Raw genomic sequence first — 22,775 nt, 5'->3', positions numbered from 1 at the left:
CTTTCATCGGATCAATGAGTAATTCATAATTTTCTTTAGCAGTTTCATTTTCAAGTACTTCATTTTCAAAATTATCAAACATATTACAATATTGATTATGATCGCTCATTTCTTTAAATAAATACTGTTAACATATAACCTCATTAACTTCTGGTGTTAAATTTCAAATTAAACCGCGTATTTTATGATGATTTATAATTGGTTGTCCAGAAAGCGCCTACCGTAAAACTTTTATCCTTACGGAATTTTTCGACATTACATTTTAAATTTTATGGACGAAAGTGAAAGGGTTACGGAAAGCGTAATACTCGATTACGACGAATCGAGATTAGTCAATTTCTTTATGCTTACATTTTACATTCTAATGAAATTTTAACCTACCAATTTAGTCCCTGGAGAGACATTAATGATATTAGAGCCAGTGAACGTTTTTTGATAACCGTGCTAAGAATCAATCATTACGAATATTGTATAAAAAAGAAGATCGTATATTTTAGTGTCGTGTCTAAGATTAAATGATTGTAGGTTTTATTTGTAATTGTTTTTCGTTTTTATAAATATTTTGTTATTTCTTCGTTTATTCTGCATTATATCTTTGACCAATTCATTTGTCTTGTAAATATATTAATTTAAGTTCGCTATAAAAAATCATATTATTCGTGTCAAAAAGAAATTACAAAAGAAATTATTATGTATAATCCCTGTAGATTTATATATCTATTATAAAAGCACTTATTTATATACATGAATTGAGACATTTAAATTTGAATATCTTTTACTAATATAATAATTTAATAATTTAGTTTATCATCAAACTTTGAAATGGACCTTCTTCAATTGAGAAATGTAATTTGTTTTTTAATTATACTTTATAGAATAAGAGGAAGTATACAAAAATTTTCTTATATTTTCTTTTCTCGATAGTTTCGAGACTTTCTTCTTGTATACAATCAAATATCAGAGACTTGCTTCAAGAGATGTGCTGATACATTCCTTACTAGAGAAATAACTTCTAACGAGGTACAATTAACAGTAGTTTATTCTAAAAATTTAATCATATTGTAATATGTAAAATCTTTAAAAATATGTTGAAAACATTCTTTATTTACAGGATTTATGTATAAAAACTTGTACAGAGAAGCATATACATGCAAATCACAAAATTATGGAATTATATATGGAAATCCAACCTATTCTAGTTCGTAAAAGAATAGAAGAAATGAATAACAATCAAGCAACAATAATGGCACAATCAGAAGATGAACAGAAAGTAGGAACAACTATAAGATAAATTATAATAATATATTTATTTGTATAAAAAATTGTACTTTCTTTATCTATCATATGTACCCACATCTTTACTTACATCTTTAATATCAAATTTAAATAAAACAAAAATTTCATTACTTTGAATAGGAAAAATATCTATGGAATTTAAAATACATCACCGTACTTATATAGTAATATGCATTCTAATTAAAATTAAATTTAAGATTAATCATCATATACATCAGTAACAATTATAGTATAATAACAAACTTATCAGATTATTATGACTGTAATATTTCAAAAAAATTACAGATTATATAAGCATTGATTTATTAAGAATTTGTATACACATAATATACACACACAATAACATTATAATTAGGAACATACTAGATAGAAAGTTTCAAATTTGATAATTATCTCTTTTAGTACTTCAAATTTTGAGAAAACTATTAAAAAATAGTTTTGTTTATATGCAAATAATTATATTATATAACTGTAGTACAGACATGAAAAACACAAGTTGAACTGATATGATATCGTAAAATAGAACATGCTTCTTATATATAATTGTCAATAAAACATAATTGCATTTGTTTTATGAAAATTTAATAAACTAAAATAGAGGCTATAAACAACAATTTTATTTCACAATGTGTAATTTGAAGCAAAAAAAGAGGCAATTACTGAATCTGAAACACGCTTTACACAAACTACATTTCTTCTTACACATAAAAAAATTATTAAGCCGTATATTGTTTTCATGTAAATTATTTCATACAGTTAGCTAGTAATTTATTAGCTAGTAACTGGTTTCATATGCATTTATATATAGCAACTTTTACATATCTCCTAAACTATAGATAATTTAAAAATTTATACCTGGAATGGTTTTAACAATAATTAAATTATTATTAATATTAAAACGTTCTTTTTTCACATTTTCCACATTGAATAAGCGTAAAACATATTAAATAAAATATCTATAATATAATATATTAAAGCAGAATTATACACTACTTATAATTAAGATCTTTCATAATCAATTATCAAACACTGTGTACGTCTTTTACACATTTTGTATAACATTGGCTTACATACATTTTACATACTTGATGTAGTCATTATATATCATATTTGCTTTAGAAGATTCAACTTGAGAAATTTTTAATATTGCATTAATGATCATAAGATAATTTTCTCTAATAAAACAAATTTTACTTTTCTATGTCAATATCTACATTAAAGCATGTGCAAATAATCAAACATACAGGAATATAACACGAAGCATAACAATTTAATGTTATATTACCAGAATGATTTCCTTAAAATATAATGATAAAATTGTATTATATTTTGAGTTACTCATATTATAAATAATTATGCAAAATTGTAAAAAATAAAATTAAATATGTTAATGTAAGTATATCGCTTTAGTATTAAAATAAAACTAAATTTGACTAGCTTGTAAAATAAATTATTTATTATATCTCCTTTCAACATGTAAAAAAGAAATTAATTATTCAATATTTATTTACATACAATTACTTCTTTATGATAGAGATACTTAGGAAGATATTCATGTTGTACTTCAAAAAATTTATCAAAGTTACTTTTTCAACATTTTAATTGATAATAATTCTATGAATTTCATAAATAATAAATATGTTAGAAAAAAATGTTTGTATTTTATTATTATTCAAAGTATATTGGAATTTATTGATTGAGATTGTCATTTTATAACAACTTGGAGTGTTTTTTTTTTATGAAAATCAAATTATTTAGATTGAATCATATAATATTTATGATAATGTTATTAATTAATTGATAGTTATTCCCCTGTAAATATAATATATATATATATATATATATATATATATATATATATATATATATATATCATATCAATAGACAATTTCTTTCTATTATACGAACTGAAAAAATAAAATGTTAACAAGCTATTTAATATTACTTCTAACACATTTTATAAATTTTATATATATTAATTTATCAGAATAATTTTTATATACATGAAAATTTCATTAAGAAGTTGAAGACATACAAAATTAAACATATATTGACTTAAAAAAGTTAAAAGCATTAAATATTTGTCATGATCCTTTAACAGATCTTTTTCTTATTATTTTAAGCACTGCCCAAGCAATTCTATAATTAACCCTATAAACTCCAAAAACGTAATAAAATATTAATTTTAAATTAATATGGAAAAGTTTTGGTTAAATGTATCATTTTTTATTATGTTATTATATAATTGTATGTGTAATACATATCAGATAAATAAAAAATATATTAAATAAGTAAATAAGTTAATAATAGAAAAATTCCTGGAGTTTTTAGGATTAATACTAGTAGTACTTAATGCCTTTTTGAAGACAAATATCCAGCAACTTCTTTCATTAAGGAGAATATACGTGGTTGTAAATATCAGTTTTGATATCTCCATTAATAAGAAAAATAGGCGGGATACTTATTTTCAAAAAGATAGACACTAAATGTGGTTTTTTTTATGACTTAGTACAGAGAAACTATAATCAATACAATTCAGTCTGTCATTTTTACATCATATAATACATCTTCCTGATTTATAAATGATTTAAACTGATAAAGTATTCGGCAGCTCAATATGTACGAGTAACTATCCTGATATTTAGGAATCCTACCTTTACTGTATGTTGTGTTAAAGGAGATTTGTATGGACGAATGCATTCTCTTATATTCTTCATGATTCTTCAAATACACATTATCAAAGACTACTGTTCTAACCATGATGGTAAAGATGAATTTGGAGATTTAACTTTAATATTAAATTGTTTAAGTGTTGCTTCCAATGCAGTTTGATTCCCAGAGAAATAAGCAGATACTGCATTATGAAATAAGAGTAACTGTTTATGCATTACTTTAATCTGAAAGGAAAAAAGATTTATATAATAATGTATAATAAATATATGATTAAATATTTAATAAATTCGTACATACTCTATTTTCATCTAAAAATTTTAATTTAATTGAAACATCAGAACGTAATTTTTCAAAATTTTGTTTGTGTTCTTCATAATTTAACTGTGCTTCTTCTAATCTTGCTGCATTATTTCCATCTGACTTTATAGCCTGTGCTAGTGTTTCAAGATCTGTTCTGTATGCATCATACTCAATCCTGTTACATAATAAAGCACGTTAACTATATACAGATACATATTATTTTGCAGTTTTATTTTAATGTAAAAATATTTGTGTTTAAAATGTCATCTCCCTTACCGTGCTATTTCATACTGACGTACTGTTAGTAAAGTATCTTCAATAGTCTTATTGCAAAGAGTATTTACAGAAGATACAAAGAAATTCAAAGCCCCCAGTAGTGTCTCCCCATTTTTAGTCAAATTTCTTTGTGTTTCAGAATTATACAAAAATTCTTCTTGTAATTCAGGTGATTTTTGTGCTAATTCAGAAAATGCTTCTCCTAAAGCATGTTGAGTTTGTACCACATGATGGAAGTGAGAGGCTAAAGCCCGAGATAATCTTAAGATATTGCAATATTTCCTTTGAGTGTCTCGCAATAATTCAATTTGACTCTCAAGTTCTAGAAATATTCAATCGATAAAATTATATTTTATAATACATTTTAATACATCTTACAGTTTAATATTATTGCAAATAACATATAAATTGTATTATATTAAAATAATTTGTAAATAACTTACATGTAAAAAAGAAATACTTTAAAAGAAATTATTTAAAACAATATTTAAAAATTTGTACAAATTTTATTAATTTAATTAATTGAGAGAAACTTACCAGAATCAACGGTACGTGATGTTTTCCCAAGTTTTTCATACATAAGTTGTTTAGTACATTTATATGTAGAAATACTCCAATTTTTAATACTTTCAATTTTGCTTTGAGCCGTACGCATTGTTTGTGTATCTCCGTTTTGGATAGGTGTATTTGGAGATACATTCACTGCTGTTAAAGTATTAGTTTCAAATTTATTTCTAAATAAAATATTAAGACTATTTTCATGTAATTAATAATCATTTACTATTATACATTTAAATAATTAGTGTTATAAAAATATTATAATAGATAATATATACATACATGTCTGTGGTACCGAGCTACCTACAGTTAAATTTATGGTAGCTGGTCTCGGTAAATTGTCTCCACTACAATTATTTGGAACATGTGGTGGAGGTGTTCCAGAATGAACAGCACTATCGCTTTCATTCAAAGAAGGAGCATCTTTTAACATTTCATGAATGCTTCTTTCCATTACACTTGATGTTACGGTAATCTGTGACATCTCACTTAAAAAATATATAAATAGTTAATTTATAGAATTATCCATGTCATAATCAAATAATCAATTTTTCATTATGCTTTTAATTCTATCATTCTATAGATAAGTTCTATTCTAAAAAGAAACAAAATTTATCGAGTAAAATGATAATCACAAAGAGTTATCTTAAAACATTTTTAACATTTGTTTAAAATTATATTTGATTATTTTGAATTGTAATTTTGAATTAATAATTTATGTTATTTACATAGAAAATTAGTTCACATAATGCATAGTGGAATACTTACGAAAATTTTTTTTGTTATTCGTAATTATTTTTAGAATTATAAAAAATTTTTAATTCTTGACTGACTCAATCTACGTACACATTTCCACCATTAAACTATTTCAAGCGATTGGCAACGAATTAAGAGCGAAACATGAACGAAATAAATGTAAATACTGAACCATTCATAGCGGAGACGCCACGAAGTAAAAACGCATCTTGCTAATGGACAACTAGAATAAAAGTACTATTTCATTATCAGATTAAAAATTATAGACTATTGTAAATTAAAGAATTATTCATATTTAATATTGTAATATAAAATATTATATTTTATAATAGTAAGATTATATCAATTATAAAAGTTGGTAAGCCTGCCAGTTATATCGATCTCAATCGATTTGGACTTCCCTCTACATATGATTTTAGTATAATTTTCTATTTTATTGAATTTAATAAAGAATCGGTTAAAAGACAATTATTATATAAAATTATCTAAAATATTAATTACATCTTCCTTTATCTATTAATGATATAATCTCATTATGATATAATAGTTTAATTAAAAAGTTATTTAGTTATTTAGAAAATGAATTTTACCCAGTTATTTTTGTGTCGCATTCACACGGATTTTTGATGGATCACTTGGTCCCGCCAATGATGTGCCGCCGCTTATAACAACGTGCAGTTGATGCAAGTAAACGTTCACGTTATGAAGGGATTCTTAAAAACATGTGATACGCGTTTTTTTCTTTCTTTTCCCTTATTCTGGCAGTCTTTTGCCACGTGATACGGAAGTGCTTGCAATAGACAAGTATTGTCCGTCAAGTATCCAGCAACTTATTCGAAATCATTTGGTGTAGTTATCATACATATTATTTAATGTTTAAGAGAGTACAGTATTGTTTATCGATAAGATTTTATACATGTTAACAGACAATTTTTTTCCATTTTTTTCTGTTGTGGACACCCAGTCCAAAGTTGTTTCCTTTTCTCGTCGAGGTTCTTTTATGCTGCGCATATGAAATACAAACAAGAGATTAACCTAAGGTGAAAATTACGTTTTCTTAATAAAAATAAAACATGTCCGAATCAGAGGGAAGTAATTTTTCCGATAATGAAAGTGATCGTGGGGGTGGAGGTAGTGAAAGCGATCAAGATGAAAATCGTAGTATTTCATGCAGTAGAAGCCCTTCCAGATCACCTTCGAGAAGTCCCTCTAGGTCTCGATCACGGTCAAAATCAGGATCAGGGTAAACAGTGTTTTACTTCTTTCTTATGGGAAATTCATATATTTTGTTTTAATTTCTATTCTATTTATCATGTATGAATATTTAGGTCAGAAGATGAAGATGCAAAAGCTGATGAAGCTGAGGAAGTTAAATCTGGTGATGAAGAAGCAGTGGAACCAGAAGAAGAACCAGAAGGTAAAATACTTTGAATATTTGCAATATATTGTATAGCAAATGAAATTAATAGTAATATTCTATGATTATAGGTGAAGATCTGGATGGCAGTAGCGAGTATGATGAAGAGGAAGAGGAAGAAGACGATGATAGACCTAGGAAGAAAAAAAAGAAAGATAGATTTGGTGGATTTATCATTGATGAGGCTGAAGTAGATGATGAAGTTGAAGATGACGAAGAGTGGGAAGAAGGAGCTCAAGAAATTGGCATTGTAGGGAATGAAGTAGATGAATTAGGACCTACTGCAAGGGAAATTGAAGGAAGACGGAGAGGTACTAATCTATGGGAGTAAGTTTTAATATTTAATATATTAGAAAATGATAATACATATTTTATAAATAATACTCATTCCTCATTAAAACTAATTTATATCAGCTCTCAAAAAGAAGATGAAATAGAAGAATATTTGAGGAAGAAGTATGCAGATGAGTCTGCAGCTGCTCGACACTTTGGTGATGGAGGTGAAGAGATGAGCGATGAAATTACTCAACAAACTTTACTTCCTGGAGTTAAAGATCCAAATCTCTGGATGATAAAATGCCGTATTGGAGAAGAAAGAGCAACTGTACTTTTATTAATGCGGAAATTTATTACATATCAGTTCTCTGGTATTATATATTCTTCATTTTCTATTTTAATCTAATTAACTGTATTTCTTAATGAATTTTGTTCATATTTTTCTTGTAGGAGAACCACTTCAAATCAAGTCAGTTGTTGTACCTGAAGGTGTAAAAGGTTATATTTATATAGAAGCTTACAAACAACCACACATAAAAGCTGCTATTGAAAATGTAGGAAATTTAAGAATGGGTATATGGAAACAGCAGATGGTACCAATTAAAGAAATGACTGATGTATTAAGAGTTGTGAAAGAACAAACAGGATTAAAGGCTAAACAGTGGGTCAGATTGAAAAGAGGAATTTATAAAGATGATATAGCACAGGTAGATTATGTTGACTTAGCACAAAATCAAGTGCACTTAAAGTTACTGCCAAGAATAGATTACACCCGGCCCCGTGGTGCTTTAAGAACGGCACAAAGCGAATCTGAAGCTTTAAAGAGAAAAAAAAAGAGAAGACCACCTGCTAAACCATTCGATCCCGAAGCCATTCGAGCTATCGGAGGAGAAGTTACTAGCGATGGAGATTTTTTAATTTTTGAAGGCAATAGGTATAGTAGAAAGGGGTAAGTACATACATTTTTCTAGTTTCTATTACCTCTAATATTACATTACCTCTTGTTTAAAATAATGATTTTTTTTTTTTTTTTTTTTTTTTTTTTCCAGATTTCTTTATAAAAATTTCACTACAAGTGCTATTATAGCAGAAGGTGTAAAGCCAACTCTTTCCGAGTTAGAGAGATTTGAGGAAGCACCCGAGGGCATCGAGATAGATTTAAGTGGAACTCCAACAACAGGAGTACCTGCTGGAAAAGAGGATCAAGGAGTGGTACATTCCTTCAGTAATGGAGATAATGTAGAAGTATGCGAAGGTGAATTGATAAACTTGCAAGGCAAGATCGTTTCGATAGATGGAAACATGATAATGGTCATGCCAAAACACGAAGAGCTAAAGGAGGCTTTAGAATTTCAATCAACAGAATTAAGAAAACATTTTACAATGGGTGATCATGTGAAAGTAAGAATATCTTTTGTATGATAATCAGTGAAATATCAGTAAAATATAATCAGTATGTTTCAATTTGCAGGTAGTAGCGGGACGATACGAAGGTGACACAGGTTTAATCGTTAGAGTCGAACAAAACAGAATAGTTTTATTTTCTGATTTATCGATGCATGAACTGGAAGTTCTTCCAAGAGATTTACAATTATGTTCGGATATGGCAACTGGTGTCGATAGTTTAGGCCAGTTTCAATGGGGTGATTTAGTTCAACTTGATGCTCAAACGGTCGGTGTTATAGTTCGTCTTGAGCGTGAAAATTTTCATATTCTTTCTATGCATGGCAAAGTGATTGAAGCTAGACCACAAGGACTTACGAAGCGTCGAGAGAATAGAAATGCGGTAGCTTTGGACTCTCAACAAAATCCTATACAAAAAAAAGATATTGTCAAAGTAGTTGATGGGCCACACGCAGGAAGAGGTGGTGAAATAAAACATCTTTATAGAAGTTTTGCATTTTTACATTCAAGAATGTTTGTTGATAATGGAGGCATATTCGTTTGTAAAACGAGACATCTACAACTTTCTGGTGGGAACAAATCAGCTATTACATCTATATCTCCAATCTCAGGTTTCATGTCACCAAGAATTGCTTCACCAATGCATCCGAGCGGGTTAGTATCATATTTTTGTTGTCTCCTTTCTATTTATTTAATATATTTTCAATACACAATAAATATACAATTTATTTTTTTTTTTTTTTATATAGAGGAGGTATGGGACGAGGAGGAGGTGGCGGTGGTAGAGGTAGAGGTCGCGGTGGAGGTATAAGGAGAGACAGAGAGTTAATAGGAACGACTATAAAAATAACTGGCGGACCGTATAAAGGAAACGTAGGCATAGTTAAAGATGCTACAGAAACTACTGCGCGTGTAGAACTACATTCGACGTGTCAAACGATATCCGTGGACAGATCTCACATTGCAAACGTTGGAGTACCGACAAAAGACGGTGGTTTCAGCAGTTACAGTCGTACACCAGCGTACACGGCTGGTGGACAAACACCAATGTACGCGAGAGATGGATCCAAAACTCCTATGCATGGATCTCAGACGCCTATGTACGAAAGTGAGTCTCGTTCATAATTACGCTTGAAATTTTTTCAGACATCTGATATTTAGAAATGATTGATTATATTTCTATTACAGATGGATCACGTACTCCTCATTATGGTTCTATGACGCCATCTCATGATGGTTCACGGACACCTGGTCAGTCAGGTGCTTGGGATCCTACAGTCACTAATACACCAGCAAGAACAAACGACTTCGATGGTTACAATATGGAAGAAGCTGGTTCACCTGGATATGGACCTGGCTATCCTCCTACCGGTGGTCCATTTACTCCTCAAACACCTGGTACTATGTATGGATCCGAACAAAGTTTCAGCTCATATCAACCTAGTCCAAGTCCTGCGGGAAGTACGACTGCGAGTCCAAGTCCTGCAGGCTATGTCGCTACACCGTCTCCAAATGGGACTGGATATACTACAAGTCCTCATGGAGCATTTGCTACTCCATCACCAATGGGTTATAGTCCCATGACACCAGGTAAAATATACAATACATATTTTATTTAATACGTCCTAGATGTCATAAATTTCCTGTTCCATTAAATTATACATTTTTGTGTCCGTTGTAGGAGTCCCTGGAAGTCCGTATAATCCTCAAACTCCTGGTGCAGGTTTAGATACTGGAGTTACGTCGGGAATCATCAATCACACCGAATGGCACACAACAGACATAGAAGTACGTATTCGGGGTTCTCATCCAGATCCTGCACTTGCAGGACAGCAAGGTGTTATACGAGGAATTTCTGTGAGTATATAAAACATTTTCATTCGTAATATTTAATAAAAGCTGAATTATTCAAATAATTTCTTATCAATCAGGCCGGTATGTGTGCTGTGTTTCTACCTGTGGAAGACAGAGTCGTAAATTTGGTCTGCGATCAATTGGAACCAGTAGTACCTTCGAGAGGTGACCGAGTGAAAGTTATTATAGGCGAAGAGCGAGAAGCCATAGGTACATTACTTTCGATCGACAATCAAGAAGGTGTCGTGAAATTGAATACTGACGAGGTAAAGATGTTGCATTTACGATTCTTGTGTAAAATGAAATCCTCGTAATTCTTTCGTTTGTCTCTATACGTTTGTAAATTATACATACTTAAAAATATTTCTTGTTATAAAGATAGAACATATAATTGAATCATTAAAAGTATATTTATAATTTCTGATATGTAATTGTTGGTATATACTGTAGTTTGTAATAATTGACCAATCATGTAATATAAGTATATATTCTATACATGTAGATAAATACATGTACTTTTTCAAAAATTAAAAATTATTAATTGTCAGCAGAATTATAATTATATTAATCTTAATGTAAGAACGTAAAATTTATATAATTGATGTAAATATTTCAGGTAGTTTCATCTTTTAAATACTTTACATTTTAATTGTTATTACTAAAAGCAACTATTTTTGTTTTAATCCAACGGTATAATTTGCTAATAGAACCACTTGGCATCTATAATTCAGTAAAACAATAATATAGAAATATATATTATAAGTAGGAGATGATGAATACGTACTTCAATAATATTAATCAATTTACTCTGAATTTGTACATTTGTAAATACGTTTACATTCATAGTTTTAAATATAACATGCTAATAAAACAAATGTTCTTTTATTTGTATATTTTCAATCTCTGTTCCAATTTTATATCTAAGGTAGATTAATAGTATAAGAAAATTATCTTCCTTCGAGAAAAGTATAATAAATATAGAAAGATAGTATAACATAGGTATAATTATTTACTTATTTAATTTTTTTACTACCGTTTATTTAATAGTATACTTACGCGTGAGTAATTTTTATAGACTCCATATCATTGCTTAAGTATAAGTTTATTTTCTTCATATGTAATATGATTTCAACTTATGGTAATATCTGCTACTTGCATTACAATTTTTCCAAGTAACACAGGTATGTACAAAATACTACAGTATGTGCTGTACGTTATGTGCTTTGGGAAAAGAAATATTTCTATGATGTATAATATCGTTCGAAGAGATATTCAATGAGTGAAATACAATATTGCATATATTATATGACACAACTCACATATTATCTGTTTATATTACGATATAGTTATTGTATTTGCGGGACTAACAAAATTTAAGCTACACGAAAAGATTTGTCCATTTAAATGGTAAAAGGTCGTGTCCAAAGATAAAATATTAGTTATTGAATATGTTTCCTATAACATACTTAGTTTAATTCTCATGTCCACTTACGAATTCAAGATTATTCATGCATACAGCTGATTTATAAAAATTTAGGTGACAGATTTCTTATATACAATCCATATGTTTGACGATGCATAACGTTAAAATTATATTTACTAATCGTATATAACCATATGTAGTTTCATTGATATTGTAAAAACCGGTTAATCATTTTTATATTTTGTTATATATATACACCACATAATTGATATATATATAATATCATGCTTAGAAAGCAATGTTAATATATTACAGTAACAACAATCAGTAATCACTCTGAAAAGTACATACCAATAAAGAAATTTTATGGAAAATATATCAGGTTATTTCTCCACTGCATTAGAAAAATATGCTGTGTGTGAGAAAAACAGTATAAAAAAGTAATATTTAACATAAAACATTAAAAGTTTCTATTTCATGTGAAATTTTAGTTAATTTTTACAATTCATCGGTAACTTAATGTTTTCGTATTATATATATAGCTGATAAATTATGAGATTACATCTAAATACACTTTTGCAAATTAATCCTTTGTTACCATACGGTATTTTATGGTGGATCCAATTTATACTAATATTCCCAAGAATTTATTTCTTAGATATATATCGATAGGATTTATTTAAAACAATAACGCATAGGTATGGTATATATCGTCTGTTATCATTTTCATCAACAAACATTTGACTCATTATATTAATCTACTAGCATAACGAGTTTTTCTGTTTTCCCATTTGGTGCAAAATGTTATAAAAATCGAATTTTTGTTCACTGACTTTCACATGTGAAAAAACTAATATTATAGTTGCTTTCTAACAATGCTGAACACGATCATATTTTATTATGAAAATGTCCCAATGTATTTATTTGTGTATACCACTATGAATATCAACATTCATTTATTTCTTTTCTTTGTCGGTTTCTATTATTTCTTTTTTAATAGAAATTTTGTTGTCACATTTTCTATCTTTATCAGTTTCATCCTTTATTATAACTTTACTATCACCCCATCGTGTATCAGTTTTGCATTTATTTTCTATCTCAGAGCCATTAACTTCCGCTACAATTTTTTCATCTTGTATTTCTACAATTTCCACTTTTTTGCTATCACCCTGCACCATTTTTGAAGCTATATGATACATATTTTTTACTGCAGTTAAATAATTATGGCATTCAGTCTGTAAAGATATTTTAAATATTATTTAGTACTATATTTCTATTCGTTTTAATTTATCAAATTTTAAGAGAACTTACCGAAACTTTCTTAAGTTTTTCATCCGTACATCTTAATTTATCTTTGTAAATCTTTAAATCTTCGGACAAACCTTTCAAATTGTTTGCTTGTTTTAATGACTTTTCATTAACAATCCCTAATTCAGTTTGCAATTCTATCATACGGTTTTCTGTATCTAAACGAGCTTTTTCTGATCTTTTCAATTGACCTACTAATTTCTCAACGTCTAATAAAGAACCTTTATATATAACAAATCCTTCTGGTATCGATTCTTCTTCAGTTATTCCTGTAGATTTATCATCTCTTCTAGCTCTTTTAGAAGGTGGCCCACTTGACACGAATACAGGTAATAATTTTTTGTTTCCTAAAAACGATAGAACTTCTTGTTATTTAAAAACTGCGAAATATTCTTAAAAATATTCTTTGGAAGATTATCAAACTTACCAAGAGCTAACGAACGCAATAATTCTTCTTCGTTCTGAGCCTTTCCATTGTCACTTTTATCTACATCCTTCTCATCCTTTCCGTTGTCATCCTTTGCTCTATCCGTTAATTTGCGATAATGCAAAGAATCTCTAGTAACCACTTTCTGTACTAATTTACGAACCTGTGCTCGAGACAGGTTCAATCCCAAAGTATAAATAAGCTCTTCTATATCCTTATCAAATATATATCCACAATGTGTTTGATCAAAATATACAAAGGATAAAAGTAAATAAGGATCATATGTGTAAAGTTTTGTTTTTCTTTTTTTCCCGTCTTTGTCTCTATCTTTCTTACCGTCCTTAATTGAATCGTCATCCTACGAAATAATTGTTATTTTATTTTAAGTAAACGTTAAGTCAACAAATGCATTAGTCATAAATTAATTAACAACTTTTTTCTTTAAAATACCTCAGATTCCTCGTAATCATCGTCGTCGTCGTCGTCATTTTTTTCCTTCTCCCGATCCTTGTCATCAGTTTTGTTCTTTGCTTCTTTATCATCTTTTTTATCTTTACTACCTTCTCTCTTTTTTTCGTCTCTCCTTTCCTCTTTCTTATTACATTTTCGATCATCTTCACGTCTTCTATCATCTTTTTTCTCGTCCCTCTTATCTTCTTTTTTATCTTTCTTTTTATCCTCGTCTTTTTCCTTAGGTCTTTCAGGCAAATTACATAATGATCGATATATGCGAAAACCAAAATCTCGCATTAACATTTCATTAAATAACTCGGCAAATAAAGACACCTCGAAGGAATGTTCCTGTAAAAATGTCAAGAAGAAATTAATCAAATTCGTATATGATTAATGTATGATCGAACAACAGTAAACATAAATAACACAATAAGAAAAATATAATACCTTCGTGTCCTCTGGTCTGTAATCAAGTAAGACACTCAATGACATTACAGTACAATCGAATTTTCCATTTTTCGCTGATCTAGATGGATGCACAATAATGTGAGAAGACTCTGGTAGTGTATATCTTTTTTCAAGTATAATTCGTTCGCGTTCGTATAGTTTTCTTTTATCTTCATCATGCTGTAAATTACATATATACTAACACCTTAACATACTTCAATGATAATAAAAATGGCTACTTAATCTTTTGTAAATACTTATAACACACACACACACACACACACACATACACACACACACATTCAAATATATATATATATATATATATATATATATATATTATATATCTATTATATATATGTTGTTATATGTAATATATTTATGTTCACTTTATGTTCAACCTTTACATCTTTATTTTCCTTGAATTTCTTTTCATCATCTTCTTTTGGAGGTGGTGATGTATCTTCATTATCTTCTACATCATCTTGACGTCCTTCCTCTTTGGCCTGTTCCAACTTCATAGCCTTTAGAAGACGTGCAAGCAATTGTGACTTTAGACCTTTAGAGTTTAAATTTCGTGCAACCAATTCTTGACGTAAATCGTTCACCTTTGTAAATAAAAAAATACATAAATATGTATATACATATATTAATGAATAAATACTAGATATAGAAATGATTTTATAAAATAATACCATACATTCATAGATTTTGGGTCCAATTGAGAATAGTGGGTTGGATCTTTCTTTTCTGTTGCCATATCATCCTGAAAACAGAAAAATTATATTAGCTTACAGAAGTAAAAAAGCTTGATAGGAATCTACAGAACAGAAGCAGCCCCTATAACGAAACGAAACCACTCCCTCTTCATTCTTTCGCCATTCTTCGTTTAATCACTTTCTCACATAGTAATGATACACCTTTCTTCATTCACGATGTCCCTCAAGTATGACTTAAATAACTGCTAGATTCTCATAGTGTCCTGGCTCTGGTGTCTGTGTCGTTGATAGGTTATGGATAATACCAAAAATGTAGTAGTATATAACGATGAGCAAATGAAATGAATGAATAATTTATCAATGACAGAGGTGAAGGTATCAGGGATAGGAATGGCTCAGCTGTGCTCTTCTCCGAGCTAGGCTTGCTTGCGTCTCTTGTTAATGCAATGAAACTGCCAATGGCTAAGGGAGAATTTGCAATACATTACCCATCGATCATGTTTGTACCTGAACCTAATAAAAATATTTGATAACATAAAGATTTGAAGAAGACTGCCAGAAACTATGTTACGCTACTATTTCTAAATAAAATTTGATTTCTTATACTTATGGTAAAGTTAAATAATATTTTTTTTATGGATATATTTTACTGCAAATAATGTCAAATATTCCTATTTACATTGAATATTAAGGAACTAAACAGAAAAATATTATAACATAAAATTACTAACTTCTCAACACAGTTCCTTTCTTTAAAGTATAGAAGTTATCTATGATAAATCTTTTGCTAAATAACGAATGTTTCAATTTCTAAGCAGTAAAATTAATTGTAAAGGAACGTAGAATCTTGATAAAAGTTGAAAGATAGATTGGATCGATGGACAAGTATCACCTACTGAAAATTCAGTTTAGTAGTAGGAAACAGCTGCATGTATACATAATAAGGTAATAAAAAGGTAAAAGTAATATGGGATGATGTTGGCAGTGCCTTTTGATCAGCGACGGCAGCCTCATCAGTGTCATTGGCAGCATCCGAATCGTCGGGGTTAGAGGCAGCACGCAGCAATTTTCGCTCCAGTTGTTTCTTATAGTTGAGTTGTAGCCCATCCCACTCCAATCTGGTAGGCACACAGCTCCATACATCTGGGAGAAATAGTATCACGGTTTCAACGCGCGAGGGCACCACTCGCCCTGACTTGTGGGTCGTTTCTGCACGTCTGTAGTAGAGTTCCAGGAAGCGGTACCTGTGCCGCAAGGAAAAACAATACCCAAACGTCAACTCAGATTAATGCTGCTTAGCCTTGCCTTATATGCTAAGTGATCGTTCGCTTGTTCGTTAAGCCCACGCACTGCATACAAAGCCACGCACAGCGTACAACGTAGACCATTTTGAGAAAGCACAACTGAGTAGATCACAACAGTAATAGAACAATAGTGATGATTTGTCTGCCGCGACTGCTCGTATATCATCGTTGGGGTGCTTGAAACAGGATCCAGTGCACAGCAATCTTCGTTGGTCGGTCGTGCATAAAATAAATACGTACCTCCTATGTAGAGATTTAGCTACAATCTTAGTTTATCAAGTGAGAAACTCATTAAAATCTATATTTCTTTTTCTTTTTTTTTTTTTCGATCACGTATGGTATATCCTTGTCGTAGACGCATCTTAACGTTACTCCGTGCTAATTAAATTTTAGCAGCTTCTCACTCAAGAAAACTATGTACAATGTAATTTTGCGAACTATAAAAGTCCGAGGTCATAAAAAGGCAACATGACACTGATTATCAAAAGAAATTTAAATCGAAATTTACTATAATAATGGCTTATAGAAATTCAATAACCGAACATTTCAATAGTGCATTTTAACGGGCAGAAAAATTTGTTAACATCACATTGCTCTTTGATAATGAGAGAGCTTTTAAAGAGAGAGAGAGAGAGAGAGAGAGAGAGAGAGAAAAAAAAAGAAAAGAAAAAAGATCTATAACTGTAATTCAAACGTACGTTACATAAAAGAATACCAATATTTACAAAATCGTACCACTGAGTGCAGCTGGACAAATCTATGCCTGTAAGTGCTTTACAGGTTCTGACAGCCGTCCTGATCAAAACAGAAGGATCCTTTTCGGGATTTGGTCCATCCAAGGAAGGACTCCATGGCCCACCAATGGCCATTGTTTCATTTTTACCTCGTAATCCTACTAAAAAATTTATAAGGCGAGTAGGATGTATATAATCACGATCTGGGTCTCTATCCTCCGAGACTCCGCAACATCTTTTATAAATTTCTTCCATGGCAGGCATTGATATAAGCATCACCTGTGGGATAAAATATAATATAAGACAGATGAATCGTTAAATAATTAATTCATATAATTGAACGAACCTTTGCAGAAAAGAGATAATCAGCATCTGAAGGCTCTAGTACTGCAGTATTTTCTATACATGAATCTACATCCTTATGCATAACATGAAAAGAGCAAGGTTTGTTAAGAGTGAATGGCATATGTGGTGGGAAAGCATCAACCCATCTAAAGTTAGTAGAAAAGAAATCACTGGGAATATACATGTTTTGATAACGCCTTCTTATTTCAAGAACATCTGCTTCAGGTCTGAAATAATAAATAGTAAACAATAATATCGTCTAAGATAAATCGTAATTGTGAATACGTGAAGATAAGAAATGATAACATAAAGATTACTAACAAATCGAGCGCGATTTTTGGTATTTGCACCATGTACCGTGGCACTACTCTGGTACGTCTACGAGGTCTAGGAGATTTACTTCTTCTAGTTCTTGATGGACTACGTTCTTCTTTTTTCTCACGTTCTCTTATTCTTTCCTCTCGACGTCGTTTTCTTTCGATCTCTTCCTCTTCATTCCTACGTTCACGGGGTGATCGCTCCCTAACTCTCCCAACTTTGTTACGATTACTAGTCGTATTTGTATTTGTTGTAGTAGTTGTAAACCTTTCAATCACGAAATTATTTTTCAGAATATAAATAAAGTAATTTACAATAAAATATATTCATACTTCTTTAAAAATAGACATCATTTTGAATTTGCCTTTATGCTATAGTTCAAATTTACCTATTATTTGCATTTTCTGTAGGAGGAGGCACTGCATTATAAGTTCCCGATGGCCGATTTACTTGTTGTTGTTGTCGATTAGCTTGATTTGTCTGCTGTGTATTAGTATTATTATTATTATTTCCCATGGGTAATACTTGTATTCTAGTTGCGTTCCATTTGAATGGCATAGAAGAATTGTAAGATGCTTCTACAAGTACACGATCTCCTACTATTGGATTAGAACCTTTTACACAAGCACTGAAACACAAATCATTAAAAATGAATTTGAATGATATCAATACAAATTGATTATTTTCTTTACTCACCTTGTTTGAAAGAATACATCTTCATCGACAAAACCAAAATTATCATGTACTTTAGTAACTATTCCTGTAAAGACTCTTTGTTTTGGCGACGACGAAGGTACATTTTGTTGCACTTGTTGGGGCACACCAGCTACTGATGGTTGAAATGCATTTGTATTTAAAGCTCTTGGCGTTGGATAAGAAACAGTAGCAACTTGCGGATATAATTGTCCAGCTATTCCAGATGGTAGATTAGAACCAAGAGTAGCCATTGAAGCCATCGTTATATTGGGCTATAGATCAAACCATTTATAAATTCGATGTTGTTAATCACTAATAATAATGTAAAATGTTGTATTGACCTGTTGTAAACCTAAGCTTTGTTGATACACTTGCTGTGTTTGTTGCTGATATTGAACCATAGGTTGTCCACCGATAGTACCCATTGCCTGACCTAACATTTGCTGTTGAATATTTTGAATACCTTGTCCTATGAACGCAAATCCAAAGAGATAAAATATAATATGAATGTAAAATAGTACTTGATATTCGTTATATAATCAAAGTACTAAAATAAATTTTATTTAATAGAACAAATTACGAAGTATATAATTCATTACAAATTCAATATGGATTGATTATTAATAAGATCTTTCATATTATTACAATTGAAATTGATATATTTCTAATTTAATTCATGCAAGAGATATCAAAAAGAAGCTTTTAGAATACTATACTACACTATTCATATCACTATAACAAAATAATGGAGCCATCCATTTTGATACATTTTAATATCATCTCAAACTCAAAATAATTATTTCAAAATATTAATAAAATGTACAATGTTTAAATAAAATGATGTTCTTTACATATGAGTATAAATGATTATTTCATGACAATATATTGAAAAAGATATTTTAACAAGTTTACTTAACTTGTATAAATTTTAACAAAAATTTGGCAACATCGTGCTCTGCATACGAACGACATGCAATTTCCTCTACTTTATATTAATATATAATAATATCTTACCTGTATTACGAACCCAAGGTGGATTCTTTCCACCACCGAATGGTGAAAGATTACTCATTTCTCTCGAAAGTTTATCACTTTATTTCTATAAATTTTCTAATACTTCGTATCCTCAATTGAGCGTCCTTCACTCGGGCGCCATATTTTTGGATATTACAATCATTGAATATAAATTTTACAAGATTTCAAATCACACTGTATACTTATGTAATCTTTCAAAGATATTATTTCTGTTTGGTTAAAGTTGTGTAAAGTTCTAGGGTCTGTCTATTCATTGATTTCTGAATACACGAATGTTAAGCTTAGTCGATCGTGTAGATATATAAGAACCAATAAAATCGTTCTTTGATATTCAATTCAAAGAAAGCACCAATGATAAAAAATATAAAGCGTAGTTCTATATCCATAAAAGAAGATGGCGCCACATAGTTTCAATAGCTATACTGCGTTGCGTGCGCAAGCTTCTACACCATGCTTATTTGATGCGTATTACTATAAGCAACTGTGAGGCTCTCTGTGATCCGTAGGTAACAATACGATCAAGTATAGTACACACCAGCTGATGTGAGAGTCTTTTCGTATCTGTTATTATTTTGGTATAGACATCCAAATACTCAGGTATATATGTATATAGATCGAGTTTGATAAACATCGTGTATCACTCTTTCTCTCTCTCTTGTGAAACGCAATTCAAGTTGTAAAACATTTAGATGCAATATGACGTCGGTAGATTCTGGTGTTGAGACTGGAAATGATTCAAACGACAGTTTAATTGTTCAACACGAAAATCTTACAAGTGGCCAAATAAGTTGTAATACTTCTACAACCGTTGCTAGTATGAATAGCAGCCAAAATCAAGGACAAGAAAACGGACAGAATACTTCTCGGATAGGATTAAGTCCAACCTGGTCAATGGATTTGAGTTTACCGATTTCTTCATTGTGTACAGGATTTGGGAATTATGACTATGATTTAAGTCAAAATTCGGGTGCCAGTACATCAGGAGAGCTTGTATATCCATCTCAGGTAAGGGTTTCTTTTTTATTATTGGGAACAATGAAGTTAGGTAATGTGAAATGACACCATTATGATTGTTCACTTTATACTCAATGTGCAATATAACTATTTTAGGGATTTAGGCCTCCTACAAGTAGATGTGTTTCTGCTAAAGAATTAAGAGGTATCAAAGTTATTCCAAGAAAGATGAGATCGCTACATTTTCGTACTGATCAGTATTATTCTGGTTGGAAAGAATTCCGAGAAACTTTTTTGGAACGTAAAATGCGACTTGCAGCTTATACAAATAATATTGAATTAATGAGAAGACTGTTAAATACTGGTGTTTCACCCGATAGTCGCGACGAACAAGGACGCACACCTCTTCATTTAGCCTCTTGCAGGTAAATTATGTCTGCTCTTAAACAAGATGATATATAAAAATGATTTCATAAATATTTTCATTTACAGAGGCTTCGAAGCAATAGTTCATCTGCTTTTGGAACATGGTGCAGATCCTAATAAACGTGATATCATAGGTAATACTCCACTTCACCTAGCAGCAGTCACAAGTAAAATATCAGTAGTGACATTGCTTTTGAAGGCTGGAACAAATGTACACTCTTTGGATAAATATGGTTGTAGTCCATTACGAATAGCACAGAAAAAATTAAGAATGTTGCAAGAATATGGAAAACCTCTTCAAGAAGATATGTTAAAAATTAAAGAAGAAGTACACAATATAATTGGTATGCTAATGGTGTATGTACAAAAACAAAAAGACATGTCTGAACAAGTCGAAACGCTTAGTAGCTTTTGTTCTCGTCTTTCGCTATCTAATACATCTGATCAAGTACAGGATGATGTCAAAGATTTATTGGCTAACATAAACTCTCTTAGTATTACAAATTAACTATTCGTATTAATATACTGTGAATATTACCGATCAAATTATACATAGTGTATTAATGCAATAGGAATGCTATACATTTTATAAAAAAGACAGTTATGAGAATTAATAATAACTATAGTGTTATGTTTAATATCTCAAAGAACTCATTAACTTTTTTGTTGTTTATTATAATCGATCATATACACGTATGTTGTAATTTATTTTAATCCTTGTGATCCTACAGTCCTGGTCTAGTCAATTACTAAATTTTGCTTATAAATAACTTATTGCATTGTCAACACTTGTATAAATTTAATTAGTGAATTAAAAATGTAGTACTTATGAAATCTATATACTTAAAAATTTAGTATTCAACGTTAAATATACTTGCTTCATTGATATAGAAACGAAAAGTAGAGGATTTACAAATGTCATATCTTTTGTCACTTATAATTTTCAATTACTTTATTTCATTTTGTATTAAAAACTATATTACATTTATTATAATGTTATGAGGTCATAGTTATTAATCTTTTAATCAATTTGACAAGACCAGGTACTTAATAAACACAATATATATCATAATCAACATTTTTTTCTAAATAAAAATTTTTAATAATCAAAGGTAAAAGATAAATTATCTTTCAGCTATACAACATTATTTATAATGTTTTAGAAGAACATTTATAAAATATATGCTTATGAAGAAAAATTTGTTATATACATTATACCGTTTTTGCTATTGAATATTAGAACTCAAGATTGTAATTTAATTTTTCAAAGATACATATTTCAATATTTTCTACTTACATATAAGTGTGTAAATAACTGATGTAATATCTTTACATCTTCTGTACATACTGATTGTATTAACATAGAGCATCTCTAT

The 22,775-nt window shown here is 29.9% G+C and overlaps 5 protein-coding genes across 9 annotated transcripts; 3 read left to right on the top strand and 2 right to left on the bottom strand.

Annotated features, from left to right (window-relative positions):
- The first annotated feature begins 254 nt into the window (after positions 1–254).
- On the top strand, positions 255–2,696 carry LOC118449961 (mitochondrial import inner membrane translocase subunit Tim10 B). The gene is made up of 4 exons (XM_035885219.2): positions 255–521; positions 804–846; positions 925–1,020; positions 1,112–2,696. Exons 2-4 carry the CDS (start codon positions 823–825, stop codon positions 1,289–1,291), a joined length of 300 nt encoding a protein of 99 aa, XP_035741112.1. The 5' UTR covers positions 255–521; positions 804–822; the 3' UTR covers positions 1,292–2,696.
- A 461-nt stretch (positions 2,697–3,157) lies between these two features.
- Positions 3,158–6,060, bottom strand: Arfip (ADP ribosylation factor interacting protein arfaptin). 2 transcript variants are annotated; one of them, XM_035885286.2, is made up of 6 exons: positions 5,872–6,060; positions 5,386–5,591; positions 5,083–5,247; positions 4,546–4,867; positions 4,267–4,444; positions 3,158–4,193 (listed from the first exon to the last, which is right to left on the bottom strand). In XM_035885286.2, exons 2-6 carry the CDS (start codon positions 5,585–5,587, stop codon positions 4,041–4,043), a joined length of 1,020 nt encoding a protein of 339 aa, XP_035741179.1. In that variant the 5' UTR covers positions 5,588–5,591; positions 5,872–6,060; the 3' UTR covers positions 3,158–4,040. The 2 variants fall into 2 exon arrangements, with proteins under 2 accessions (XP_035741179.1, XP_035741178.1); XM_035885285.2 differs by having other exon boundaries at positions 3,161–4,193; positions 5,083–5,250; positions 5,872–6,054.
- A 483-nt stretch (positions 6,061–6,543) lies between these two features.
- On the top strand, positions 6,544–11,451 carry LOC118449988 (transcription elongation factor SPT5-like). Of its 2 annotated transcripts, none has more exons than XM_085661420.1 (12): positions 6,544–6,708; positions 6,824–7,102; positions 7,188–7,276; positions 7,348–7,603; positions 7,691–7,923; positions 8,003–8,501; positions 8,602–8,953; positions 9,024–9,610; positions 9,706–10,064; positions 10,145–10,546; positions 10,638–10,813; positions 10,888–11,451. In XM_085661420.1, the coding sequence occupies exons 2-12, from the start codon at positions 6,933–6,935 to the stop codon at positions 11,122–11,124; spliced, it is 3,360 nt and encodes a 1,119-aa protein (XP_085517546.1). In that variant the 5' UTR covers positions 6,544–6,708; positions 6,824–6,932; the 3' UTR covers positions 11,125–11,451. The 2 variants fall into 2 exon arrangements, with proteins under 2 accessions (XP_085517546.1, XP_085517545.1); XM_085661419.1 differs by having other exon boundaries at positions 6,786–7,102.
- Positions 11,452–11,694: 243 nt separating this feature from the next.
- Positions 11,695–20,185, bottom strand: LOC118449987 (cell division cycle and apoptosis regulator protein 1). Of its 2 annotated transcripts, none has more exons than XM_035885280.2 (15): positions 19,999–20,185; positions 19,326–19,453; positions 18,985–19,256; positions 18,677–18,916; positions 18,292–18,555; positions 17,972–18,197; positions 17,627–17,904; positions 16,576–16,831; positions 15,569–15,634; positions 15,276–15,476; positions 14,869–15,048; positions 14,419–14,769; positions 13,969–14,326; positions 13,545–13,888; positions 11,695–13,468 (listed from the first exon to the last, which is right to left on the bottom strand). In XM_035885280.2, the coding sequence occupies exons 1-15, from the start codon at positions 20,054–20,056 to the stop codon at positions 13,190–13,192; spliced, it is 3,501 nt and encodes a 1,166-aa protein (XP_035741173.1). In that variant the 5' UTR covers positions 20,057–20,185; the 3' UTR covers positions 11,695–13,189. The 2 variants fall into 2 exon arrangements, with proteins under 2 accessions (XP_035741173.1, XP_035741171.1); XM_035885278.2 differs by having other exon boundaries at positions 11,696–13,468; positions 15,270–15,476; positions 19,999–20,183.
- A 287-nt stretch (positions 20,186–20,472) lies between these two features.
- Positions 20,473–22,458, top strand: LOC118449991 (ankyrin repeat domain-containing protein 54). Of its 2 annotated transcripts, none has more exons than XM_085661511.1 (4): positions 20,473–20,616; positions 20,729–21,024; positions 21,130–21,398; positions 21,466–22,458. In XM_085661511.1, exons 2-4 carry the CDS (start codon positions 20,836–20,838, stop codon positions 21,905–21,907), a joined length of 900 nt encoding a protein of 299 aa, XP_085517637.1. In that variant the 5' UTR covers positions 20,473–20,616; positions 20,729–20,835; the 3' UTR covers positions 21,908–22,458. The 2 variants fall into 2 exon arrangements, with proteins under 2 accessions (XP_085517637.1, XP_035741180.1); XM_035885287.2 differs by having other exon boundaries at positions 20,709–21,024; positions 21,466–22,455.
- Positions 22,459–22,775: the final 317 nt, after the last annotated feature.

The sequence above is a fragment of the Vespa mandarinia genome, chromosome 15 (genome assembly GCF_050613455.1).
Source record: "Vespa mandarinia isolate Hongniang chromosome 15, ASM5061345v1, whole genome shotgun sequence".
Taxonomy (NCBI): Eukaryota; Metazoa; Arthropoda; class Insecta; order Hymenoptera; family Vespidae; genus Vespa; species Vespa mandarinia.
This window is presented reverse-complemented; position numbering and strand designations above follow the sequence as displayed.

What these genes read in the sequence shown, in the direction of transcription:
- LOC118449961 (XM_035885219.2), top strand. Translation starts at nt 823, where the DNA reads ATGGACCTTCTTCAATTGAGAAAT. An exon ending in ACCTTCTTCAATTGAGAAAT is followed by an intron (nt 847 to 924) that starts GTAATTTGTTTT and finishes TTTTCTCGATAG; the next exon opens with TTTCGAGACTTTCTTCTTGT. An exon ending in GAGAAATAACTTCTAACGAG is followed by an intron (nt 1,021 to 1,111) that starts GTACAATTAACA and finishes CTTTATTTACAG; the next exon opens with GATTTATGTATAAAAACTTG.
- Arfip (XM_035885285.2), bottom strand. Translation starts at nt 5,587, where the DNA reads ATGTCACAGATTACCGTAACATCAAGTGTAATGGAAAGAAGCATTCAT. An exon ending in CGTCAGTATGAAATAGCACG is followed by an intron (nt 4,445 to 4,545) that starts GTAAGGGAGATG and finishes ATTATGTAACAG; the next exon opens with GATTGAGTATGATGCATACA. An exon ending in AATTTTTAGATGAAAATAGA is followed by an intron (nt 4,194 to 4,266) that starts GTATGTACGAAT and finishes TTTTCCTTTCAG; the next exon opens with ATTAAAGTAATGCATAAACA.
- LOC118449988 (XM_085661420.1), top strand. Translation starts at nt 6,933, where the DNA reads ATGTCCGAATCAGAGGGAAGTAATTTTTCCGATAATGAAAGTGATCGT. An exon ending in CGGTCAAAATCAGGATCAGG is followed by an intron (nt 7,103 to 7,187) that starts GTAAACAGTGTT and finishes ATGAATATTTAG; the next exon opens with GTCAGAAGATGAAGATGCAA. An exon ending in TCACCAATGCATCCGAGCGG is followed by an intron (nt 9,611 to 9,705) that starts GTTAGTATCATA and finishes TTTTTTATATAG; the next exon opens with AGGAGGTATGGGACGAGGAG.
- LOC118449987 (XM_035885278.2), bottom strand. Translation starts at nt 20,056, where the DNA reads ATGAGTAATCTTTCACCATTCGGTGGTGGAAAGAATCCACCTTGGGTT. An exon ending in GATGTATTCTTTCAAACAAG is followed by an intron (nt 18,917 to 18,984) that starts GTGAGTAAAGAA and finishes TTTGTGTTTCAG; the next exon opens with TGCTTGTGTAAAAGGTTCTA. An exon ending in ATTGCGTTCGTTAGCTCTTG is followed by an intron (nt 13,889 to 13,968) that starts GTAAGTTTGATA and finishes TATCGTTTTTAG; the next exon opens with GAAACAAAAAATTATTACCT.
- LOC118449991 (XM_035885287.2), top strand. Translation starts at nt 20,716, where the DNA reads ATGACGTCGGTAGATTCTGGTGTTGAGACTGGAAATGATTCAAACGAC. An exon ending in AGCTTGTATATCCATCTCAG is followed by an intron (nt 21,025 to 21,129) that starts GTAAGGGTTTCT and finishes TAACTATTTTAG; the next exon opens with GGATTTAGGCCTCCTACAAG. An exon ending in CTTCATTTAGCCTCTTGCAG is followed by an intron (nt 21,399 to 21,465) that starts GTAAATTATGTC and finishes TTTCATTTACAG; the next exon opens with AGGCTTCGAAGCAATAGTTC.